The sequence below is a fragment of the Geotrypetes seraphini genome, chromosome 15, assembly GCF_902459505.1.
Source record: "Geotrypetes seraphini chromosome 15, aGeoSer1.1, whole genome shotgun sequence".
Taxonomy (NCBI): Eukaryota; Metazoa; Chordata; class Amphibia; order Gymnophiona; family Dermophiidae; genus Geotrypetes; species Geotrypetes seraphini.
The window spans coordinates 60413211-60435446 of NC_047098.1; the positions used below are offsets into that span (position 1 = coordinate 60413211).

Below are 22236 nucleotides of genomic sequence, written 5' to 3' on the forward strand. Positions count from 1 at the left end.
ATTCGAGTCAACCATTTTTCTTCCTTTTTGGGGGGAATATAAGTTTTGACTTATATTTGGATCAACTTATATTTGAGTATATACGATAGTATTCCTTACATTACTCATTGTAACACTGAGATTTGGCGTTGAGTCATGGTCCACCCGTTTGAAGATTACAAATTTTATTAACGCAGAAACTAAGAGTGAACAGTAACATTTTCACTTGTTCTCAAATAAGTTGCTTGTCTTTTTTTCCCCCCTTCCCCAAGCTTACAAAGACTTGCAGAGCAGGGATGAAACAAGGAATGCAGCATGGCAGAAAGAGGGCTGGGATGAATGTGTCTATTATACAGGTAATCTGTAGGTCTAAATAAATGCTTAAATTTGTGCTTCCCCAAGATTTTATTTTATGACCAAATAACTCTATAATTAACAAAATTGATTTTCCATGTTGGGAGTGTTAGCATTTAGTCTCGGTAGCTAAACTTTGGATTTGGAGCTGCCCCTTTTGAGTTACTTGCTTAGGGTTTTCCCCTCGTCGTATTTCCTATTTTTCTTCCCCAGGAAGATAGTGCTAGGGCAAAGCAAGCTCTATCTATTGAAAGAAAACAGAAGCTGCTTTCCAGATTTCTGTACTACCATTCTCCATCCTCAAGCAGAGCACTGGTTTTTAAGCTGTATGGAGAATATATAGATGATTGTCGTAAGATATTATTTTTATGTGGTATATATTAGTTGTATATGAATTTGGGAGGGGGGTGGGGGTTAAATCTTCTTGGTGTATGATACTGAAAAATTTTCAAGTGATGTTGTATTATATTTGGTTGATATTTACTGTACACTTGATGTAAGTTTAAAAATGAATAAAGAAATTTTTTTTAAAAAAAAAAGTGTGCCAAAATGCCGGATACTAAGCACAAATTCTATAATGGAACCTGGGCACTCAGATTCTTTTGTAGAATGCTAGCATAAATTGAAATTTTGGCACACCGACTCTATTCTATAATATGTGTGAAATTGTGGGAGATGCATAGTGTGTAAATGCCTGGGGCATTTTCAAGTTACTTACTGAGATTACAAAATAGTGAGAGTGCTAGTTGGGTGCTAAGTGGTAATATATAACATTCACGCATGTAGATTGTCACAGGGGTCAACAAGCATGGCACGGTCTAGGTCACATGGTCTAGTCGCTTGCATCTGGGATCAAGCACCTTCCAAGTTAAAAAAATAAAACCCCACAGAAATCCAGATTCTAATCCAGTCCAGAATTTCCAGCACTCCAGGTCAGGCACAAAACAATATCAAAAGAAAAAGTGTCACCGGCTCAGGAGTAAAAGGCAAGGCTAGATTCCTTTTTACAAGCCTGCCCAGAGTCTTAGTTTCCAAGTTTTATTAAAATTTGTTGAAACGCATTTCTAAACTTTCCAAACTTTTCTGGCACCTGCAAAAGGTACCCTGGTCCTCACAGCCACTAGTATAGTTCCTTATGAGTCCATTATCCTCTGAGAAAGTCTCTCTTTGTAATCCACCAGGGTTCAGAAAAAAGGAGGAAATAAACCCCCTCACAGCGGGGTTTAAATGTCCTCCTTCCTGTTGTGTTTTCCCTTCAGGATACACAGCTTTTACCTGTTCTTCCCACTGCTTTCTTGATAAAGTACTACTTCAGGATGCTGTTTGGGAATAGTGCTCTCAGCCCACCGCACGCTTCAGGTATTCACACAACGTGAGATCCTCCCACAAGACTGTATGAGATGGATTTGCATGCACTTCCTCCTTGAGATGCAAATCTATCTCGTGCATATTTATTGTTGATATCCTGAAAACTTGATCTGCCTGTGGCTCTCAAGGACCAAAATTGCCTACCCCTGCCCTATACAAATCGTCAGATATGTATCTCTATCAATTAACTTAGCCTGCAACAACTCACCACCATCATCATGCCAGAAAATCTTATGCTGCTCACTAGCTGGCAAAATATAGAACAATTCTGGATTTCAGAGAATCTCATTAGGGGAGATAAGTAGAGCTTAATATTTAACGGTGCTAATTACTTGTATTAATGTGTTTATTTATTTCCTCTTTTTCAGTGCCCCTTATTCAGGAAATGGAATCCAGAATCATGATCCCACTGAAGACTTCTCCCCTTCAGTGAACTGTCTAGAAAAGTAATAAGGATTTATCCTTAATTTGGAATAAATAAATATCATGGAAAAGGGAAGCAGATGCATTTAAAGTTCCCCTGTTTCAAAGTCAGATTACTTTTATGCTTTTAGAAATCTATCAGAAAGAAAATGCTGCTTTGGGGTTGTTAAATGGTGTCTAGAAACTGAAATTTCAAAAAAGAATGTGCAATCTGCTTTGGGCATTCTGTAACCTGAGATTTTCTGTGCAGAAAAGGAAATACTACTTTTACTTTATAATAGTATTTGGAAATGTAAAACTCTCAGCTGTGGTAAAAAAAAAAAAAAAAAAAAAAATGTATTAGAAACAGTTGTTCCAACTGCAGCCTTGTGCTGTCCTGTGAGATGAATAAAAATATTGTTAATACATGCATGGCAGTTTGAGGTTTTTCTTTTTTCTGTACTTGGACCACATACCAATCACCTATTCAGGCAGTGTCCTCATCCTGTATATATTCCACATGCGGTGCGAGAGAAGGAGACAAAGAAGTTAAGTGAGCACCAGGTGCCTCCTCAGGCAGTGGATGTGGATCATCGGTGTCTTCATCCTCATCATCCTGTACATGTTCCATATCCAGTGCAGGAAGAGGAGGAGACGTAGGGGTTGCCTCCTCATGGGTGGCCGATGTGGAAGAGGTGTATGAGGAGGCAGGGACTCTCGGTAGCTTCTGGAAATAGATTGTGATTTCAGTTTGGCTCTTCTGCTTCTTCATTTCTTTATATATATTCATGTATATAGACAATGCTGCTTCTGCTAACTCCTTCACTTTCAAAGCACGTACTACGGATGGGTCGATGTCATAAAAATAGTCCATGACAACCTTGAACCTATGCAGATCCTCTGCAATACTGTCCAAATGTAAATTTGTCTTCTGGCACTCTCTCTCCTTTGGGAACAGTCAGGTCCATTAGATCATCAGCTTTGGTATCTATTAAGTCTTGAATATCCCTCAGATCCCTAAATTGAAAGCCTTCCCCACCCACCTTCTTTGCCAAGTCCACAATGTCTTTCATAATTTATTTGACTGGCTCTGTGGTAATGACAGTGAACTCATTTACACATTCAGGCCAAAGATTCCTCCAGCACAAGTTCACTCTCTCTGGCTTAATAGTTTTCATTGCTCTTTCAATGACACTGATGGCATTGGCGATAGTGAAGTCCTTCCATGTTTTCATAATGCTCTCCACATTGAGGACTTCTTCCATTGCAAGGATAATTCACGCTATTGAATAATGTGTGTAGTGCGTCTTGAATATCCTTATTACCCCCTGGTCGAGAGGCTGGATGAGAGATGTGTTGGGGGCATGTAGACGACCTCATCACCCTCAGTTTTGAACTCATGTGGTTCTGGGTGTCCGGGGGGCATTGTTCAATAAAAGCAGCACCTTGAATTCTTTTCTCTTACTGGCAAGGTATTTCTTACTTCAGGCACAGAACACTGATGAAATCACTCAAGGAAAAGCATTCTAATTGTGCAAGCCTTCATGTTGTATATCCAGTAAACAGGCAGCTGGAGGTTATCTTTTCTCTTCAAGTCTTGGGGGTTAGCGGCTTTATAAATCAGTGTAGACTTATCATAATGCCTGCTGCATTTGCACAAAGCAGCATGGTTAGTCTATCAAGCCAAACAACACTACAACGCATTCTGAAAATCAATTAAAACCACTCTATTCGACAAATTTATTACCTAAACAGATGACCTTCTCTCACTATGTTATTTCCCCGCTGCAATTCCTGATGAAATCTCTCGGGTATCTCCAACCTCTCATATTTTCCTTCCCCATATAACCCCATTCTCTTATGTAACTTTTCTCTCCATGCATCTATAATTCTGTAACCACAATCCCTTAAGTAACATTTCCTCTTAATGCATTCTGTAATTCGCTGATTGTCCAGCCCTTCTTTCAATGTGAACCGCCTTGAAGTCATTTGATTATGGCGGTATAGAAAAATAAAGTTATTATTATTATCTCTTTCAGCCTTGAAGTCTGGTGCTCGCTTATAAGTCCTTTGTGGCATTCTCTTCCAAAATACATAGAGCGGTTTCATTGTCATTGAATGCCTGCTCAGGTTCATATCTGTTCTTTTCAATAATTTCCTTTAAGGTGGCAGGGAACTCTCTAGCTGCCTCTTGGTCAGCAGATGATGTTTCTTCATGTTACTTTCACATTACATAGGCCATACCTGTCTCATAATTTATCAAACCACCCTTTACTGGCCTGAACATAGTAGATGACAGCAGATAAAAACCCGAATGGTCCATCCAGTCTGCCCAACCTGATTCAATTTAAATTTTTTCTTCTTCTGGGCAAGAATCCAAAGCTCTACCCGGTACTGTGCTTGGGTTCCTACTGCCAAAATCTCCGTTAAAACCTACTCCAGCCCATCTACACCCTCCCGGCCATTGAAGCCCTCCCCAGCTCATCCTCCACCAAATGGCCGTATACAGACACAGACCAAATGGCCACCCCAGCCCATCCTCCACCAAGTGCATAGATTGTGACCATTTCCCTTCCCTTCAAGTCACCCTACAAGGGCTTTGCCTTTCGTCTTTATCAACAGAGTCTACAGGAATTCCCTTCTTATAGCAATCCTGTACCCACATAAATGTTGCAGTTTCCACATGAGAGAGGGGTGCTACTCCCCACCCTAACATGCAATGTCTTCACACCTGCTGGTGTAGCTGCAGCAACGGATTCACGGATTGGCTTTTCCTTCTTTATGTACCTAATGGTAGATTCATTAATGCCATAACACCGAGCAACTGTAGAGGCTGATTTCACTCTATGAAGCATGTCCAATAATTTAACCTTTTCTGGTAATGTCTTCACCTTTATTTCCCTTCTTGGGATCACTTTCCGTAGCACTAGGAGCCTTATGCTTTGTAGCCATACTGCACGTAATCCAGCGTGAACAAAGTTGCTAAAATCGCGAATAGGGAGGGAGACTTGGTTCCCAAAGGAGAGGCAATACCAGATACAATGGAGTTAATTTCTGTTAAAAGTTAGAGTTCGCTAAAGAAATGCGCAGTACGTGCTGCCCTTTAGAATACTGCTCTCTGTTTCCCTATTAAATCTCTTCCTCACAACATTCTCAGTGAGAAAAACATTACAAAAAAAAACCCCAACGGAATCAGGTGGTGTATGAAATTTAGGCACCAGGGAGGAGGCTGGTATTGAACAATGCCCCCGGACTTCATTCAGTATCTCTGATGTATCTGCAGCAAAACTCAGTCACACACTTCCCTAGCGCTGGTCAGGGCCTTTTCTCTCAACAGCCCATGATAATGTTACTCGGGGGACGGAGCCAGTTGTGTCCCGGGCCTGACAATGTTCAGCTGTTCCTCGTAGTATTCCCAACAAGCTGATTCTGAGAAATTTCATACATGTAACATGTAAAGAGGGCAGTTTTTTCCCTCTAGTGGTGTAGCTGCAGCAAAACTCAGTCACACAATTCTCCGGCATTGGCCGTTTCTCTCGGCACCCCAGGACCTGTTGCAGACCTTCCCTGGGACTGCCGTAAGCCCTGGTGGTCCAGCGGTGAGTTGAGGTAGAAGCAATCCCTCCCAAGTCTTGTCCCAACTCACTCTGAAACACCCCATCTACTGGACCTCTACAGCCTACTTTGAAAGCCCTGATGGTCCAGTGGTGAACCAGAGCAGGAGTGATCTTCCTATACTTCTGCCCCATGCAGAGCAACTATTGAAAATGGCTGCCATGAGTTCTCGCAACACATTCACAAGACCTACTTGTGCTCTTTAGGGGTCTTATCAGTGACTCACTTAACTGATACAGCTGGGACTTACTATCATCACATGTTCTAGCTTGGAGCCTTATCTGGGGGATGACGTTAAGAGGTGATAGGTTCCGGAGTAATCCAAGGTAGATGCATGAAACAGTCTCCCAGAAGAGGTAGTGAAGACAGAGACTGTGTCTGAATTCGAATAGGCCTGGGATAGGCACGTGGGATCTGTCGGAGAAAGAGATAACAGTTACTGAGATTGGGCAGACTAGATGGGTCATTTGACCTTTATCTGCCATCATGTTTCTATGTTTTAAACAACTTGGTGCCCAAAGTCCCTGAAACTTCCCTGAGGTGACGTCGAGGGGATATTTCTGGAGATGCTCAGTTCAAGAGGTTGGCACAGGAGGCATAGAAAACATCTTCTAAGATAAGTCCAGAGTCCAAAAAGGGTTTAAAGATGGACCCCCAGGAAGGCTCTTGGTTCCTCCTGGCTATCACTCTCTTAAAAGGGGCATGCTGCTTGTTCCTGATCCTGAGACTTGCTGGCTATGCTTTGCATGAGCCTACTACCCTTCAGGTACGTGACAGAGGCCTGAAGAGAGTTTCTAGACCCAGACTGCTATGATTCTAGTTGCCGGTCTTCCTCTAGAACACCTGCTGGTCACTGGCAGGCTACACTTCTTTAGCTATGCATATAGTTTCCTCCCATACCCTCAACAATTATATTCAACTGCGGTATTTTTTTTATCTCCGTAAGTGCTGGCCTGAGTTGACAGGTAGGTGCTGAAAATCATTATAAGTACGATGTTCTGTGCTGATTTCAACAGTGTAAGTAAGCACTTTTGTCTTTAGTTTTAATGTGAACGAGCAAGTTAAAAAAAATATATTAAAGACCCAGTTACAGTACTTAAAAGGGGATCAAGATTTCTTTGGTAATGGGCGTAGACGTCACATTTCAGAATGATTGGGGGGTACCACACACACAAAGTACCAAATTACATCTCCCCAGATACAATGAATGAGCTTGCTAAATATTGGAGGAAGGGTAATCAGACCTCACTGTAAACAAGTGCTGTATACTTCACTATTAAACCACAAGCTATTTTTAATTGATTTGTTATCGCCTAATCTAAATCACAGCTCTCTAATACATTAAATATCACCCTGCAGATATTGCTGCGATTTGGGTGTGTAGCACTGAGCTTCCGCCCGGAGGCGACGAAAGGAGAAGGTGTCGCGCGTGAACTGACGCACTCTAACCCCCACCAATCGCCTCGCGACGCCTTGGCGACCGCGTCCTGGCATCCACCAATCTACAATCCAATCGGACATTACGGGGCGGGGGCTCCAAGCTAGCAAGTTCGATTGTTCTGGAAGCGTGACCGAACTTTCTTCCCTTCGCCGGAGCTGAGGAGCGTGGTGCGGACGGTGGGCCGCTAAGCCAGCCTTGGGTGTGTTCCGTTTCTTTGGGGGGAATACGCACCTTCTTTCGCTATGGCTGCCGTAAAGGCCCTGAACCCTAAAGCTGAGGTGGCACGAGCCCAGGCTGCGCTGGCTGTGAACATTAGTGCGGCACGAGGGCTGCAAGACGTGTTACGGACCAACTTGGGGCCTAAAGGCACCATGAAAATGTACGTGAATAGTGTTGAAGCGGTTGGAGTTTGTATTTATTAATTCTGGGAAGAGGGGCATATGGTACGGGTGGGGTGGGGTGGGGTGGTGTTTTCCGTTACCGGTTGGTTCTGGTTCCACAGATGAAACTTACGCAGCTTGCGTAGGAGCCTATCGGTCTCGACAAAAGAGTTTGTGTGTCTTACTCATATTTCGTAGTGAAAAATTGCCCATTCTATGGAGCGTGCGCAACGTACTTTACGCAGATGGGCATTCTAAACTAAAGCTTAAGTTTGTATATCGCATCATCTCCATAAAGATAGAGCTCTGCACGGTTTACAGGTGATTCAATAAATGAGGGAAGGATATAATAATAAATTAGAGGCTAAGAAGAGGATAGCTAGCTTTACATTTTAAATAGATAGCTTTACGTTTTGGAGAAAAGCCAGGTCTTCAGATGCTTTCTGAATAATTGGAATGAGCCTAGGTTCCGCAGCGGGGCAGGGAGGTTATTCCAAAACTCAGTGAATTTGAAGAAAAGGGATTTCCCTAATTTACCTGCATACATGATGCCTTTTAATGAGAAAGAGAGAGAGAGAGAAAAAAAAAGTGAAAAGAGAAAAAAAAAAGAGGAAGAGAAACTAAGTTTGTATATCGCAACATCTCCATAAAGATAGAGCTCGGCATGGTTTACAGGTAATTAAATAAATGAGGGAAGGACATAATAAGAAATTAGAGGTTATGAAGAGGATAGCTAGCTTTACATTTTAAAAGGATAACTTTATGTTTTGGAGAAAAGCCAGGTTTTCAGATAGTTTGGAATAATTGGAATGAGCCTAGGGACCGCAGCGGGGCAGGGAGGTTATTCCAAAATGCTGTGAATTTGAAGAAAGAGATTTCCCTAATTTACCTTCTGGGTTTCATAGTTAGCCCTCGTGGCCGAACAAGCGAGGCATGACTTCAGAGATGTTAGTTTTTGTCCCGCAAAAGAGGCTTGGGAGATGGGCAGGGGAATTTACACTAGACATAGAAGGCTCAGGTCTAGGTCTTGCCATCGTAATTTTTGTTTTGTTCCTGTTTGAGTGCATTTTTCAGTTCGAATGTAACTTGGAATTACTGTACTTATCACTTTTGTTTTAAATGATTACAGTTCCAGTATGTATAGTTTTCGAGGATATTGAAGAATGTATCTGCTGCTATTCTGTTTGACGTCAGGTATTTTGAATTGAATTTTAGCCATTTTACACAGATAGATGAAGCAGAAAGATATGTTAGTAGCATTGTTAATTCCAGGAATGCTATACATGATAGCATATTCCCTTAGCAGGACACAACATCATGAATAGTTCTTGAAGACCATTCAGTTCCTATTTTGAAAATGGGGTGGGGTGGGGGATACTGGAAATAGAACTATTTGCTTTGCCAGTCAATTCAGAATGCCCAAAGTTCTGCTCAAAATATCCCACCTCAAACAGAATAGCAGCAGATACGTTACTAATTACATGGAAAACAATGGTTTTTTACACTCTTCTGACAGTTCTCCAGAGTACTTCAAAAAGCTTGAGTAGAAGTAGCTTTTTAAGACAAATGTAACATCAAAACCCTGTGGCTTTGCCACTAGACAAATATTTAATAACCCCAAATCGGGGCACTCTAGTACATCCAAATCACTCAACTTGACAGCTTGGTTGATTTGTTGAACCTAGTGCTGCCCGATTTCCGATTCAAATCGATTCACTTTGGGTGAATCGATTCGAATCGATGTGTATTTTTACAAAATCTTATCTTCGATTCAGGGTCCAACCCTCCTCCCCGCGCCATTAACCTAAAACTGCCGCTCCGGCTCTTGGACAGTTTCTGTCTCTGAGGCAGGAGACTGCAGTGTTCTCCCTAGCGCTTTTTAGCAGGGCTCGAATCAATATTACATATTTTAAACAGGAAATATATATACAGTGGTGCCTCACACAACGAACTTAATTGGTTCCAGGAGCAAGTTTGTTATGTGAAACGTTCGTTATGTGAAACGCGTTTTCCCATAGGAATACATGTAAAAAAAAATAATTCGTTCTGCAGCATAAAATATGCTAAGATGACATAAAAAAGATAAATTTTTTGTTATTATTTTTATTTAGATACATCTAAAAACATACATCTCCCTGTCCTTTTACTTCCACTATCTTCCTATCCCATCTCTATTCCCTTTTGTCCCTCTCCCCATGATCAATCATCTCACCACCTCTCTCTGCCCTCACCCTCAGGGTTCAAGATTGCTTCCACTCTTTTTCCTGTTGTTCTCTCTGCCTGTCACCCTATGATTTAGCATCCCTTCTGCCCTTGTCCAATATTTCCCCTTCTCTCCCTCCCTCTCATCCCCTGCTCCAACATGTGCTTTCTCCACTCCACCTTTCCTCCCTCCCTGCCTCCACCTTTGTGGCGCTTTTGCACCCGACCGACAACAGAACAGGCCCGGTCGGACAAATCTCCCTGTCCTGTAGCCGCGAATCTAAATTACCTTCTTACAGCAGCTGGATTATTGAAGCTGCTGTAAGAGGTAATTTAGATTCGCGGCTACAGGGCAGGGAGGTTTGTCGGCCGGGCCTGTTGTCGGTCGATCGGGGGACCTGACCATCTGTGCACATTCTTCGGGGCGGACCGCCCCCTCCCCCCTCTTTCGTTCGCCATTGCCTTCTTCCTACCTGCCCTGCCGCAGCCGCACACAGCCGACCGGAAGTCTTCCTGATGTCAGCGCTGACGTCGGAGGAAGGGAGGGCTTTGCTTAAGCCCTCCCTCCGACGTCAGCGCTGACATCGGGAAGATTTCCGTTCGGCTGTGTGCGGCTGCGACAGGGCAGGTAAGGAGAAGGAGACTACCCTCGCGGCTCGACCAACCCCGCTGCGATCCAACCCCGCAGGAACCCCGGAAGTATGCAGCTCGGGCGACTTCGTTGTGTGAAACGAAGTACGTTATACGGATCACGACATAAAGTTCGTTGTGCGCAGCGTTCGCTGTGCGAGGCGTTCGCTGTGCGAGGCACCACTATATATATATATATATATATATATATATATATATATATCCATTCAGACTTATTTTTCAAACCATAAAATTTATCATCCTTCCCCCCATTACCGTTCGTAAAAATCGATTAAAGGTCATAGTCCATCTTATTTGCCATACTTCCTATAAAATTGGTTTCACTAGGTGGTTTACAATAAAATTAAATATATTTATGAAAGAGAAATCCCCTCCAAGACCATGAGAATGGAGCAAAGAAATCCATGAACTACAAAATATCCCCATGTTCCTCTTCCTAATATTAAAACCCTTGGTATCTTTTTGGCTGTTGGGGTTATTTAGCAGGAAGGAGATCATAACAGGATAAAGATTCTACTAAACTCAACAGTTCCCCCACCACCACTCCTACAACGTCACAAAAGGTAGATAGAACATGGCAGCTGTAAAGTGGTAAAGGGGCCATAGAGATAACCAACAACACAATCCATTTGCAGTGATCTCAAGTGCTATAAGCGCAACATGCAGATGATTTGGTGTCTTATTTTTGTCTTCTGCAGGCTTGTGTCTGGTGCTGGGGACATAAAACTTACTAAAGATGGTAACGTGTTACTCCATGAAATGGTGAGTCCAAGGGCTGTATGGCTAGGGCTTTGTCTTGATGTTTTAATTAATAATGGGAAGTAAATGTTGGTATGTGAAGAATAAAAAATATATATATATAATGGTGGTCTATGTAACTATGCACAAGGTGAATAAATATATCATAAATTCACAGAATTTTTTCTGAGGTGCTGATAATTTCAGTAATGTATAATATATATTCTAATGATACCTGAAGATATTTGAGGTACACTTTCTAAATTAGTCACACAAGTTCTCTAAACTCGAAAGTCTTCCATGACTCCAATTATTGTAAGCTTTCTACTAAAGTAAATGCCACCAGAGAATTATGTTAGATATGGACCAGGCATCTGCATCCAAGATGGCCAGCAATGTTTGATGCACAGTTGGGCTGTTCTGTTCTCTCTCTTGTGGGGGGGTTTTTCCCCCTTGTACGAAATTTATGATGCCAAAGAGAAGTAGGCAAATAAGACGATCTTTGCTGATACCTCATCCACAATTCAGGTTTCATTGGTACAGTATGGAGTGACTCGACAGGAGGAAGTAGGTGTCCTTGCTACAAGGCCCACACAGAGCCAGTGAGGCTTGAGGAAAGTGTATCGCTCAGCCCTCTTGCCCAAACTCCACCACAGCCCTTGGTGTGCAGCTCACCAAGGAGTGGCTGGCAATTATGGAGTGACTGCCATGATGGAATCACCTGGAGGTGGTCAGTATCCCAAGGAGGTCTGTAGTTGCCCCTCCCGGGAGAGATATTCATGGGTTCTCTTCAGCTGTGAACTGTGGGTATACTTCAGTCTCCCACGGAGAATGATGGATTGGAGACAGGGCCTGGAGAGTAAACAATAGATGTCTTGCATCTATTTGGGAACTCCTAAACAAAGCTGATGATAGCAAAATGGACAATATAGAGAAAGTTGCGGATAATGTAATAACTCTTGTTGAAGAACATAAGGGACACTTTAAAAAGTTAGAGGATGTTAAAGGATTGAAAGAAGGGTGAATGAAGCTGTTTGAGGTCTTTGGACTAACTCTCCCCCCCCTTTTTTTTTTTTTATGTGAAAGCGGTTTTTAGCGCCAGCCGGCACGCTGAATGCTCCGCACTGCTCCCAACACTCATAACTCTGAGCGTCAGAGCAGCATGGAGCATTCAGTGCGCTGGCCAGTGCTAAAATCCGCTTTTGCAGTTTTGTAAAAGGGTGGGTAAATTAGATCAAGTAAACTTTATGCTTGTAATATCAGATTCCTGAATGTTCCTAAAGTTCAGATGTTTTCATTAAGAGAAGTAGGAGGGTAGGTAAGTAGGAGATAGGGTGGCAAGGCAGTTTAATTTTCTTTGTGGTATGAAACCTGGCCCCCATCACCCCAGTGAGACCTGACATACTTCCGGGCCTCCTAAAGCAGCAGCGGTGGTGGTGGTTGGACAGCATTCTGAACAGGACTAACACAGCCACTCGAGAGAATTTGAAATAAATGACTTTCTGACCCTGATTTAAAGATCGCTTGTACTTGTTTCCTTGATGATTAATGTTACTAAAGTTTTTTTGACTCTTGGGAGAAGTTATGAATGCGAGTCATTGTAACAGCTTTGTGGTGCTGTAATAGGTATCAAATAGATCTTTACTGTGTAAGTAGCAAGACACCTGGCTTGAAAGCTTGTAGTACTGAGTTCCATTGTAGTATACTCAATAAGAGCCACTGCTTTTATTTGTGTACAGCAAATTCAACACCCAACAGCCTCCTTGATAGCAAAAGTAGCAACTGCACAAGATGACATCACAGGGGATGGTACAACTTCAAATGTTCTTATCATTGGTGAGCTCCTGAAACAGGCTGACCTTTATATTTCTGAGGTATGTTGAAAATGGTATCATAAGTTAGGAAATATTTTATTATATGGTATATTTGTTATATTTTTGATATGGAGGGGAGGGAGGGTGATAAACTTTTTTAAATGGATTATTGCAGAATATTAAGTGTTGCATCTAAGTTAAAATGTTTATTTGCTGAGACACTTATTCTAAGTTTTAAAATGAATAAAGATTTAAAAAAAAAAAGAAAATGGTATCATAAGTTGCAGTTCACTTTTGTTCCTTAATGTATTACCAAAGGTCTTAAGTGCTTTAAGTCTGCACTTTGTTTTTCTTTCTAATAGGGCCTACACCCCAGAATTGTGACTGAAGGGTTTGAAGCCGCTAAAGCAAAAGCACTTGAGATTTTGGATCAAGTCAAAGTATGCAAGGAAATGGATAGAGAAACCCTTGTCAATGTTGCCAGAACATCACTACGTACCAAAGTTCATGCAGAGTTGGCTGATGTTCTAACAGAGGCAAGTTCTATAGGTCATTGGGATAGGGGATCGTCATTAACGTAATTTGGAAGTTTTGGTGTGTGTAAGTATAGAGTGGCATAGTAAGGGGGGGATGGGGGTGGGACACCCCAGGCTTCTCCCCCCTCCCCCTCATGTTCTTCAAATGTTTGCCGGCAGCAAGCTCACTCACGCTGGCTTCAACTCTTTATAACTTCCTGTTGCAAGATCACAAAGTCATGGAAGGAAGGCTCAGCTGGGCCAAGCAGCAGGTAGAAGAGCTTGCTCACTACTGGCAAAGATTTGAAGTGCTGGTGGTAGCAGACAGTGCATTGATACTAGGCACCTCTGCCCTGGGCATAAAGTTCTCATTGCCACTGCCTGTATACTCGGGATATCTGGATGTTGTGTTTCTGCCAACTGGCAGAAGAAGCATATGAATATTGTGGTTAAAATATTTTGTGGATTAGTTTTCAACATTTGGAGCTTGGATGAATTCTGTTGAGGTTCTTTAGTGTGTACTTGGATGGAAAGGTTTCACTTTAAGTTTATTTTTAGTCAGCTTGGTCTGAGGTTAGCAGTTAATTCTTCCTCGCATCAGCTCCTGCATCAATATGGTGTGTTCTAATTTAGATGGATTCTTTACAGATAGTTTTACACTTCATTTAAATCAACATTTGCAGGCTGCTAGTCTTGGAAGACACACAACAGAGTTTATATATATATATATATATATGGGTAACTGTTTACAGAACAAACAGGGAAAATTAACTTTATACTGTATATAAAGTGCTACCTAATTTTAAGTTTTTCATTTAAATGAAAGATTACCTAGATATGTGACTTAGCGTACGTCTTAATTATATATTTTAGGCTGTAGTGGATTCTGTTTTGGCTATAAGAAAAGCAGGTGAACCTATTGATCTCCATATGGTTGAAATTATGGAAATGAAACATAAAACGGAAAGTGACACAACGTAGGTAACATTAAATTTTCTATAACACAAAGTCTATTGCATTTTAAATGGTGGTTGTATACTTTTGACAGACCAGAGGAGTCTGACTGGAGGAATGGGAAGGTATTAATTGATATCAAGTTATGCCAAACAGTAAACCTAATAAACCAATAAAAACAGATGTGCTATAAATCAATACACTGGGGGAGGGGAAACGGGTCCTTTTACATACGGCCTCTTTTACAAAGCTGCGCAGCAACAGCCCCAAAGCCTTTTAAATCTCTGTGGGCTTCGGGGCCGTTAGCGCGGCTTTGTAAAAGAGACCAATAGTTTCAAAATATTTTGCAAGTATTTTGGGTGGGGGAGGGGTCTTTTTTATATGCATTTGACAATAATTGTTAGAATGTCAAGTGATTTGTACGAATTATCTGATTGAATTTTGCACACTTGTTAAAACTGAATAGAGAATAAAAAAAAAAAAATACTTTGCAAGTGTTTAAACATTTAGTATGACCTTAGGAAATACATTAGTATAATGGGAGTTCGTTCATAATTTGTGTTCAGTGTCTCTTCCTTCAATCATGTTACTAGCTGCTACTTATCTAAGAGCTTTAAAAACCTAAATCGGCCTATACAATGGGTTGGCCTATACCTGTACATAAAGGCAATGTCATGTCACCTGACAGGAATGGAGCGGGGCACGGGGGCGGCTTCAGCAGTGGGTCTTCCCTTGGTGGAAGAGGGAACTTGACAGGGAGAGCGGGAACCGCCCAGTGCAAGAGCGTGAGCAGCCTGCACACTCTGAGCCCGCCTGCCTAGGGCATCATCTCCTCTTCTCCCTCCCCCTGCCCAATGCAGGAGCACGAGCAGCCTGCGCACTCATGGAGCCCAGCCCACCCAGGGCATCATCTCCTCTCCCCCCACACCTCCTCCACACTGGCTTCCTCTGTTCAGGGGAGCAATGTTTGCAATATCAAGCCTCGCCCGGCACCCTTCCTGATTGGCTGCCGTCAGTTCTCGCGACAGCAGTCAAATAGGAAGGGCGCGGGGCGAGGCTTGAGATCCTGCCCTGCACAGCATGTTTGGAGGAGGCAGGCGTGGTGGTCCAACAAGGTAATTTCCAGCGAGGGAGCTATTTAATGGGGGGGGGGAGGATGCTGTATTGCTCCATGTATAGGTCACCTCATTTAAGCAAGCTGCACTCACGAGGCCAGTTTGCAAAATCTATGTATAGCCCACAGCCTATATATGGAGAAATACGGTAGAGCAGTGGCATTGAAACCTAAATTTGCAGCATTCTTATAGGTGTTAAAACTATTCAAACCAGATCTCCTCCCTATTATTAAACTCCTGCTTTGCTGCTGCTGTGTCTGTTCCAGGATTTATCTAGATACAGAAGTGATGTTTAATTTTCCTTGGTTTTGGGGGATACTTAAGCAAAGCGAAGATTTTATAGACATAACTGATCAAAAGAGTAGTAGTAAGTAAACTAAATCTAAGACATAGTTCCTTTTGAAATCACCAAGATTATTTAGCAAATGAAAACTATTACACTTTCTGGATCTCTCCTAAAGAGAGCCAGGTACTTCCTCCTTGTCTATCAAGTGTGTTTAAGTTAATTGCAGTATTTCTAAAATGGAAAGATGTAGCATTGTGTAATATGGCATGGATGAATTCTGTATTAACTTCTGTAATAGTTGAAACAGTCAGACACCATGCTAAAGTAATTGTCACTTTTGAAATGTTCCTAACCATGTGCTCTTTTCAAGTGAGCATGGGTAGAAGTATCAAAAGTGAATACATGTTGCAAGTATTGTGTTAACAAGTGTTTTGCATGTCTTATAATGCAGATGTGAACCTCAATTCTGTCTGATTTTGAACTATTTGCTACTTCTCTAGGTTGATCAGAGGCTTGGTTTTAGATCATGGTGCTCGCCATCCCGATATGAAGAAGAGACTTGAAAATGTTTATATTCTCACCTGCAATGTATCATTAGAATATGAGAAGACGTAAGTAGCACATTACTTAGGTTTAGAATTCTTGATGCAGAAGGGAGTTCCTCCCTTTTAGAAAGGAGGATTTTGTTCTAATGCAGATTTTGCACACTCTCTGCTTAGCTGCACAGTGAACAGCCAAGTGTACTTTATAGTTCCTTGGTTACAACTTGTGCTACAGTAAGTCTTGTACTTTTCCTCTGCATTGGAAGAAACATTTCTTTTACATGCATTCATAAGTACAGTACATTGTGGTAAAGTTTGTTGAATTCTAAAAAGGCCGGTTTCTGTTTTGTTTAAATGAATTAGTATCTAAAAGCATGCTGAAATGCTTGTGGTAGAAAAGGGCAGAAATCCAGATTAAAGAAACAGCTTTTCAGGTTCTTACAATGTGGTGACAAGCCCTTCAAATTTTTTTTCAAGAGAAGAAAAATACTTATCTTATTTATCCTTCATACAGAGAGGTGAACTCTGGTTTCTTCTACAAGAGTGCAGAAGAGAGAGAGAAACTGGTAAAAGCAGAAAGAAAGTTTATTGAAGACAGAGTAAACAAAATTATAGAACTGAAAAGGAAAATCTGTGGTGATTCAGATAAAGGTTTTGTTGTCATTAACCAAAAGGTAAGATTTGTTGAATTATTGATATTATCCTTAGAGCTCATCAGTCAAATGCATGTGGTAACCACTATAAGATTGGTCTTTAATTCAATTAGCGTTGGCACCAAAGATCAGCTTTTGATGACAAACTTGGAGCTGATAAGGAAATAACTTTGTTGTGTAGAGGGTGGTAGAGGACTAAGGGAAGGAGGGGGGTAGAATAGTTACGTGAAACCTGCATAAGCTCCAGCAGTTTTCACATACATGTATCTGTGCCAGGATATAACCCAGCACTGAATATTTTGGGATCATTTTGCCCACAGCTGTCAGCATTTTAAAGAAAGTCTGACTGCAGCTGGCTGAATATTTATCCCAATCTTCAAGACAGAGTGAGAGGGAACAACCTCCAATTGTGGTCTGTGGCATTCTTCCAGGAATGAAGTTCTATCTACCTTGCTCAACACTACTAGGTCATTTTGTTAATCATATTTTGTTTCTATTCCACTCCTTAACCCTTTCAACACATCTTTCTAGTATGAGACACACTATTCCTGAACCTGTGGTTAGTCTATCCCTTCTAGTAAGAATTCTTATAGAGAGCCTCATTAGCATTCTCTTGCTCCACCTCCCATCTCTTTAGGCTGTCCTCCAGTTCCTTAGTTGTCTCTACAAGCGAGATGGTAGGAGCCATTTTTTTCTGCTTATTTTTATTTTTCAATTATATTCAGTTTTTGGACCATTTGCAAGACTTTTCAGTGCTGTAGATCCCATTTTTGAGACATCTCTGGCTGCAGGAGAGCACAGACTGAGGTTGAGGGTCTGCTTCCAAGGGGTAAACTGCCTTGCAGTGCACCCACTTGTACAAACTGAGGAATTGGAGAACAGCCCAGAAGAATAGAAGGCAAAGCAAAAAAAAGAATGCTAATGAGGCTTTCTGTTACGACCGTTTAGGATTCCGTACATTAGGTGTTCAATTCCAACCCATAATCCAGGAGTTGCAGAAATCCAACACTTTTCTGAGCGCATGCTCCTCCCCTTAGACTGAGAGCTAGAAGTATCCAGTTCCAATTTCTGCAAACAATCTAGGCAGAAGTTGCAGTTGCTCTGCTTCTTTTCTTTTCTTCTTCTTTTTTTTTTTTTTTGCTTAAAGTTCATTTTTTTCAGTGACTTCAGTGCCTTGAGACCCACTCTAGTGGTCTTTTGTCTGAGAAAAGGATGCAGTCCCACGGAGCCCTAACTGCTGCTTCACAGAGAAACTAGTGGATCTGTGGACCCAGCCTGCTGAGTGCCACCCTTCTTAGACTCTAGGTCTTTTCCCCTGCAAGTTCGCTTGCCCACTGACCTTGTCACGGGTTTTAAGCGCAGGCTGTATGCGTCTGGAGGGAACCCCTCCTACCCCCAGGTTTCAAGGCACAGGCTGTTTTCCAGCCCCTGACCACATGGCAAGGATCCATGGGGACAGAGGTCAGTCGGTGTCTGGCTTTTCAAAGATCTTCAAGCTGGTCCATTTAGAGCTGTTTCTGAGACAAATTCCTTTCTCCATTCAACTGCTGCTGTTTCGTGTGGGGTTAGTACTACATTGTTCTGAAATATTTTTTTCTGGATTGCCTTTGTGCTAGAGAATGACACGGGGACAAATTTTTCCTCATCCCCACAGGAACTCAATTTCCCCGCCCCGTCCCCACAAGTTATGTCACTGTCCCTGCCCCATTCCTGTAAGCTCTGCCTTAACCACACAAGCCTCAAACATTGAGCACGATTACTGCATCTCGGCTCATATAGAGTACCTTTTGACACCAATAACTCACACAGATAGGCATCTTTATAAAAATATTCAATTTATATCAACGTTAAACTTGAGGTTAAAATTAGAATTAAAATGCCAATTAATTATATGCGCACACAAACTTCCCTCGCTCAGGAATGAGAAATATATATTTTTTTATTTCTTTATTTCCTAATACAACAATATTAGAGATCAAGTAAAATGGCAAATAAGAAAAATAATCAATCATTATGAATTTCTTCCTCCTGTCAGTTGTGGGGGAGGAGGAGGAGGGCCCCCAATTGGTAAGAAGTCCAAAAGGGAGGGTGGATCAGCTGCCATCGCTGGAATTAGATGTTTATCGATATGGCCTTGAATCTCCATAAAGACCATATGCCCCTTCACACCTACCTTCCTCTTCCCCCATCTTCTTTGAACAGAATCCTGTCCAAAGCTCCAAAGGTGCATGCTCCTTTGGACATGCTCTTTCGGAGCACATGGCTGCGTTCTGCAGAGCAGGCGCAGCTGATGTACCGTTCTGCGGGAGGACCCCGCAGTCACAGGAGTAGGGCAACTTGTCAAATGCCTGAACTTCACTGGCTCTACGTGCCCATTGTTAGGTGGAGCGGACGCTGCTGGTGTACTGTCCTGCGGGAGGACCCCATGGTCAAGGAATAAGGCAGCCAGCCAAATGCCTGAACTTTACTGGCTCTATGCTCCCCAAATCATATATCTTCATTACTAGACAAGAAGTCGGAGGCCCTTCTACCAGTCTCTTGGGCATACCAGTTTAAACAAAAAACACAGTTGAAGCCGAAAGGTAGGAATTTTGTCTGTTCTAAACAAAGAGAGAGAAAGAAGTCATAACTTGAAGTCTTAACCTCTACAGATGTCTATGGTGGCCCGTCATAACCAAGCAGGACAATCGCACGCAGGACTTATGCGTGCCGGATTAAAACAGTTACTATAAGCACTGCAAGAGGGTGTGTGTGGGAGGGGAACCCCCAACTAAACTTAGAAGTGTTTGTGCTCCCATTGAGGGGTGGGGGAGCCCCCCCATTACAGAGGAAACTGCCGATTACTCCCCAAAATGGCATTTTCTTCTGTAATGGGGGGTTTCACCCCCCCCAAAGGGAGCGCAAACACTTCTAAGTTTAATGGGAGGGTTCCCCCACACACACCCTCAAAGCGCTTTGTTTGTTTTAATCCGGTGCGCATAAATCCTGTGTGCCATTGTCGGTGCGCATTTGTCCTTCGCAATTTAGTTAATGTACCGATGACTTTCCTAAATCCTGCTTTACCAGCAAATTGCACAATTTTATATATCTATATATACTTTAAATTGGGCGTTGCCTTATGTATCAATTTTCTCTAGCTAGTTTACCCAGAACCATATGGAAAGTAAATGTCTGCATGTAGAAAAATCTACACCCAACTGAGGTCTCTCTCTTTATTTTTGCATATATCAAATAAATAACTTTTACACTGTCCATCTTAGGACGGCTTGCCACACCCTCATTTATTTGAGCCAGAGGCGCCACATTCTCAACACTTATGATTTTAAAGTGTTTGAGGTTTGTGCAGATGACAGAGCTTGCAGGAATGGGGCCCGGATAGGAAAAGAACTCGTAGAGATGGGAAAATTGAGTTCCCGTGGGGCCAGGGGAAAAATTTGTCCCTGTGTCGTACTCTACTTTGTGCCTGTTCATTACTTGTTTCATGTTTTGCAGAGAAGACCAGTTCAGAAATTGTTTGTTGCTGGGGATCTTCCCCTGTTACCCCCCTTGTCATGGATTTGTTCAGGTATGTTGCTTGGCTTTGGGAGTATGTTTCTAGCTCTGTCTAAGGGGGAGGAGCATGTGCTCAGAAAAGTTTGATTTCTGCCACTCCAGGAATAGTGTGTCTGTCTACTAGAAAGATTACTGAGGTAAGAACCTAATCTTTCCTTAAAGGCTCTTAGGAAAAATAAATCTAATCTTCTGTTGCTCATACCTATACAGACTCGAGCGACTGTAAAGAGAGGTAAGAGGGGAGGGATATAGAGGAGGTGGATAGGTAGGAGGAGGAGGAGGAAGGGGAGAGAAAAATCATCTTGCTAAAGTTGTATATTCTGTTAAGCAGCCTCTTATTTTCATTTTAGGGTATTGACCCATTTTCTTTAGATGCACTTGCAAAAGAAGGCATCCTAGCGCTGCGTAGAGCTAAAAGAAGAAATATGGAGAGGTTAGTCTGTTAAGAAGTAATTGTCTGCTGGGGGGGTTTTCATATTGGACATGCCTTTTGCTCTTGTGCCTAAGTTAAATTCACTGTAAAATTGTTTTGCTCTATTGGATATCTTAGATTTGTGGACACAAAGCCCTTTCCCAAACATTTTTACCTCAAGACGTTTGCTGTAGTATACTTAAGTAGCTATTTTGTTTGGTTTTGCTTATAAATAACTTGAAAAGATAATTTTTACAGATTGACCCTGGCTTGTGGTGGAACAGCTATGAATTCTGTAGATGACCTAACAACAGAGTGTTTGGGACATGCTGGTCTTGTCTACGAATACACACTGGTATGTATCAGGTAATACTTGCATATCAGCAGTAAAGATAAAATCTCATTTGTTTGGAAAGCTGCTGCCTGGTTTTCTGTTCACTCTGCTCCCCTGCACTCAACCATAAGCTGAAAATCTGCCATTAAAAATGTAGCCATATCCACAGCTTATTGCAAAATGTTCCCCTTCGTATCCATGTATGAGTGGTGATTGAAGGCACTTAAATGTAAAATAAGTCCTGGTAGTCTAGTGGCATCCACCTCCCCTCTACCATAAAAAAAAAAAAATTCTTTATTGTCCCTCCAGACCGGCACAGAAACTGATGGGTTATAATGCACCTTGACCAGCAGGTGGAGACTGAGGCACAAACTTTGGCTGTAGTATAAGTGTGCTTTGCAGTCCCAAGTACAATCAGTTTGTTCTGTCTCCAGCAGGTGGCAGTGGTAATCCTGTGCAGTCTTTACCTAGGTTAGTGTAGAGCTGTTGGATGTTGTTTAATTTGGCCTTCTTGTCCCTGGTAGTGGTTCCGTATTGAGCCCGGGGGATCCTTTTTGTATGACCTCAGGGGTGCCCCTCCCCCATATTTCCCCCATCTCCCCAAATTTTTCCTGTAGAGGTGCCTCAGCTGTAAGCCTTGCTACCAAATACAGGCAAAAAACCAAAAAGAGAGGCAATATAACCCACACAGTACTAAGCTGTTGAGTGACAAAAGAGAACATAAATAAACAAAAAGTCACTCCATATGTATTAATCTGAAAAAAAAATTTAAAAATGTTCTTTACTGTTTTTAGGAACTGTTATCCATCCATATCTCCTTTACACTAATTGCTAAGACTCTTACTTCCCATAAATAGGACCTGAATGGGCAAACAGTATTGGAAAATAGCTTTATTTTTATAAAGTAAAATAAAATTGCAAATAACTTA

General features: G+C 42.0%; 2 protein-coding genes and 2 non-coding genes across 4 annotated transcripts in view; all 4 read left to right on the top strand.

Moving 5' to 3' along the window:
- NIPSNAP2 (nipsnap homolog 2) overlaps positions 1-2504 on the top strand; it is a 34309-nt gene extending 31805 nt beyond the window's left edge. The window contains exons 9-10 of the mRNA XM_033921199.1: positions 252-335; positions 2070-2504. Coding sequence (XP_033777090.1) covers positions 252-335; positions 2070-2134 — 149 coding nt within the window. The 3' untranslated portion in view covers positions 2135-2504. The remainder of the gene's footprint in view (positions 1-251; positions 336-2069) is intronic.
- A 4651-nt stretch (positions 2505-7155) lies between these two features.
- CCT6A (chaperonin containing TCP1 subunit 6A) overlaps positions 7156-22236 on the top strand; it is a 36922-nt gene continuing 21841 nt past the window's right edge. The window contains exons 1-9 of the mRNA XM_033921493.1: positions 7156-7538; positions 11091-11154; positions 12870-13004; positions 13307-13480; positions 14333-14436; positions 16315-16425; positions 16871-17030; positions 20912-20994; positions 21232-21328. Coding sequence (XP_033777384.1) covers positions 7402-7538; positions 11091-11154; positions 12870-13004; positions 13307-13480; positions 14333-14436; positions 16315-16425; positions 16871-17030; positions 20912-20994; positions 21232-21328 — 1065 coding nt within the window. The 5' untranslated portion in view covers positions 7156-7401. The remainder of the gene's footprint in view (positions 7539-11090; positions 11155-12869; positions 13005-13306; positions 13481-14332; positions 14437-16314; positions 16426-16870; positions 17031-20911; positions 20995-21231; positions 21329-22236) is intronic.
- On the top strand, positions 16079-16220 carry LOC117349490. Its single transcript, XR_004537178.1, has one exon. It is a non-coding gene; the product is annotated as a small nucleolar RNA SNORA15 (small nucleolar RNA).
- Positions 16534-16662, top strand: LOC117349491. The gene has a single exon (XR_004537179.1). It is a non-coding gene; the product is annotated as a small nucleolar RNA SNORA22 (small nucleolar RNA).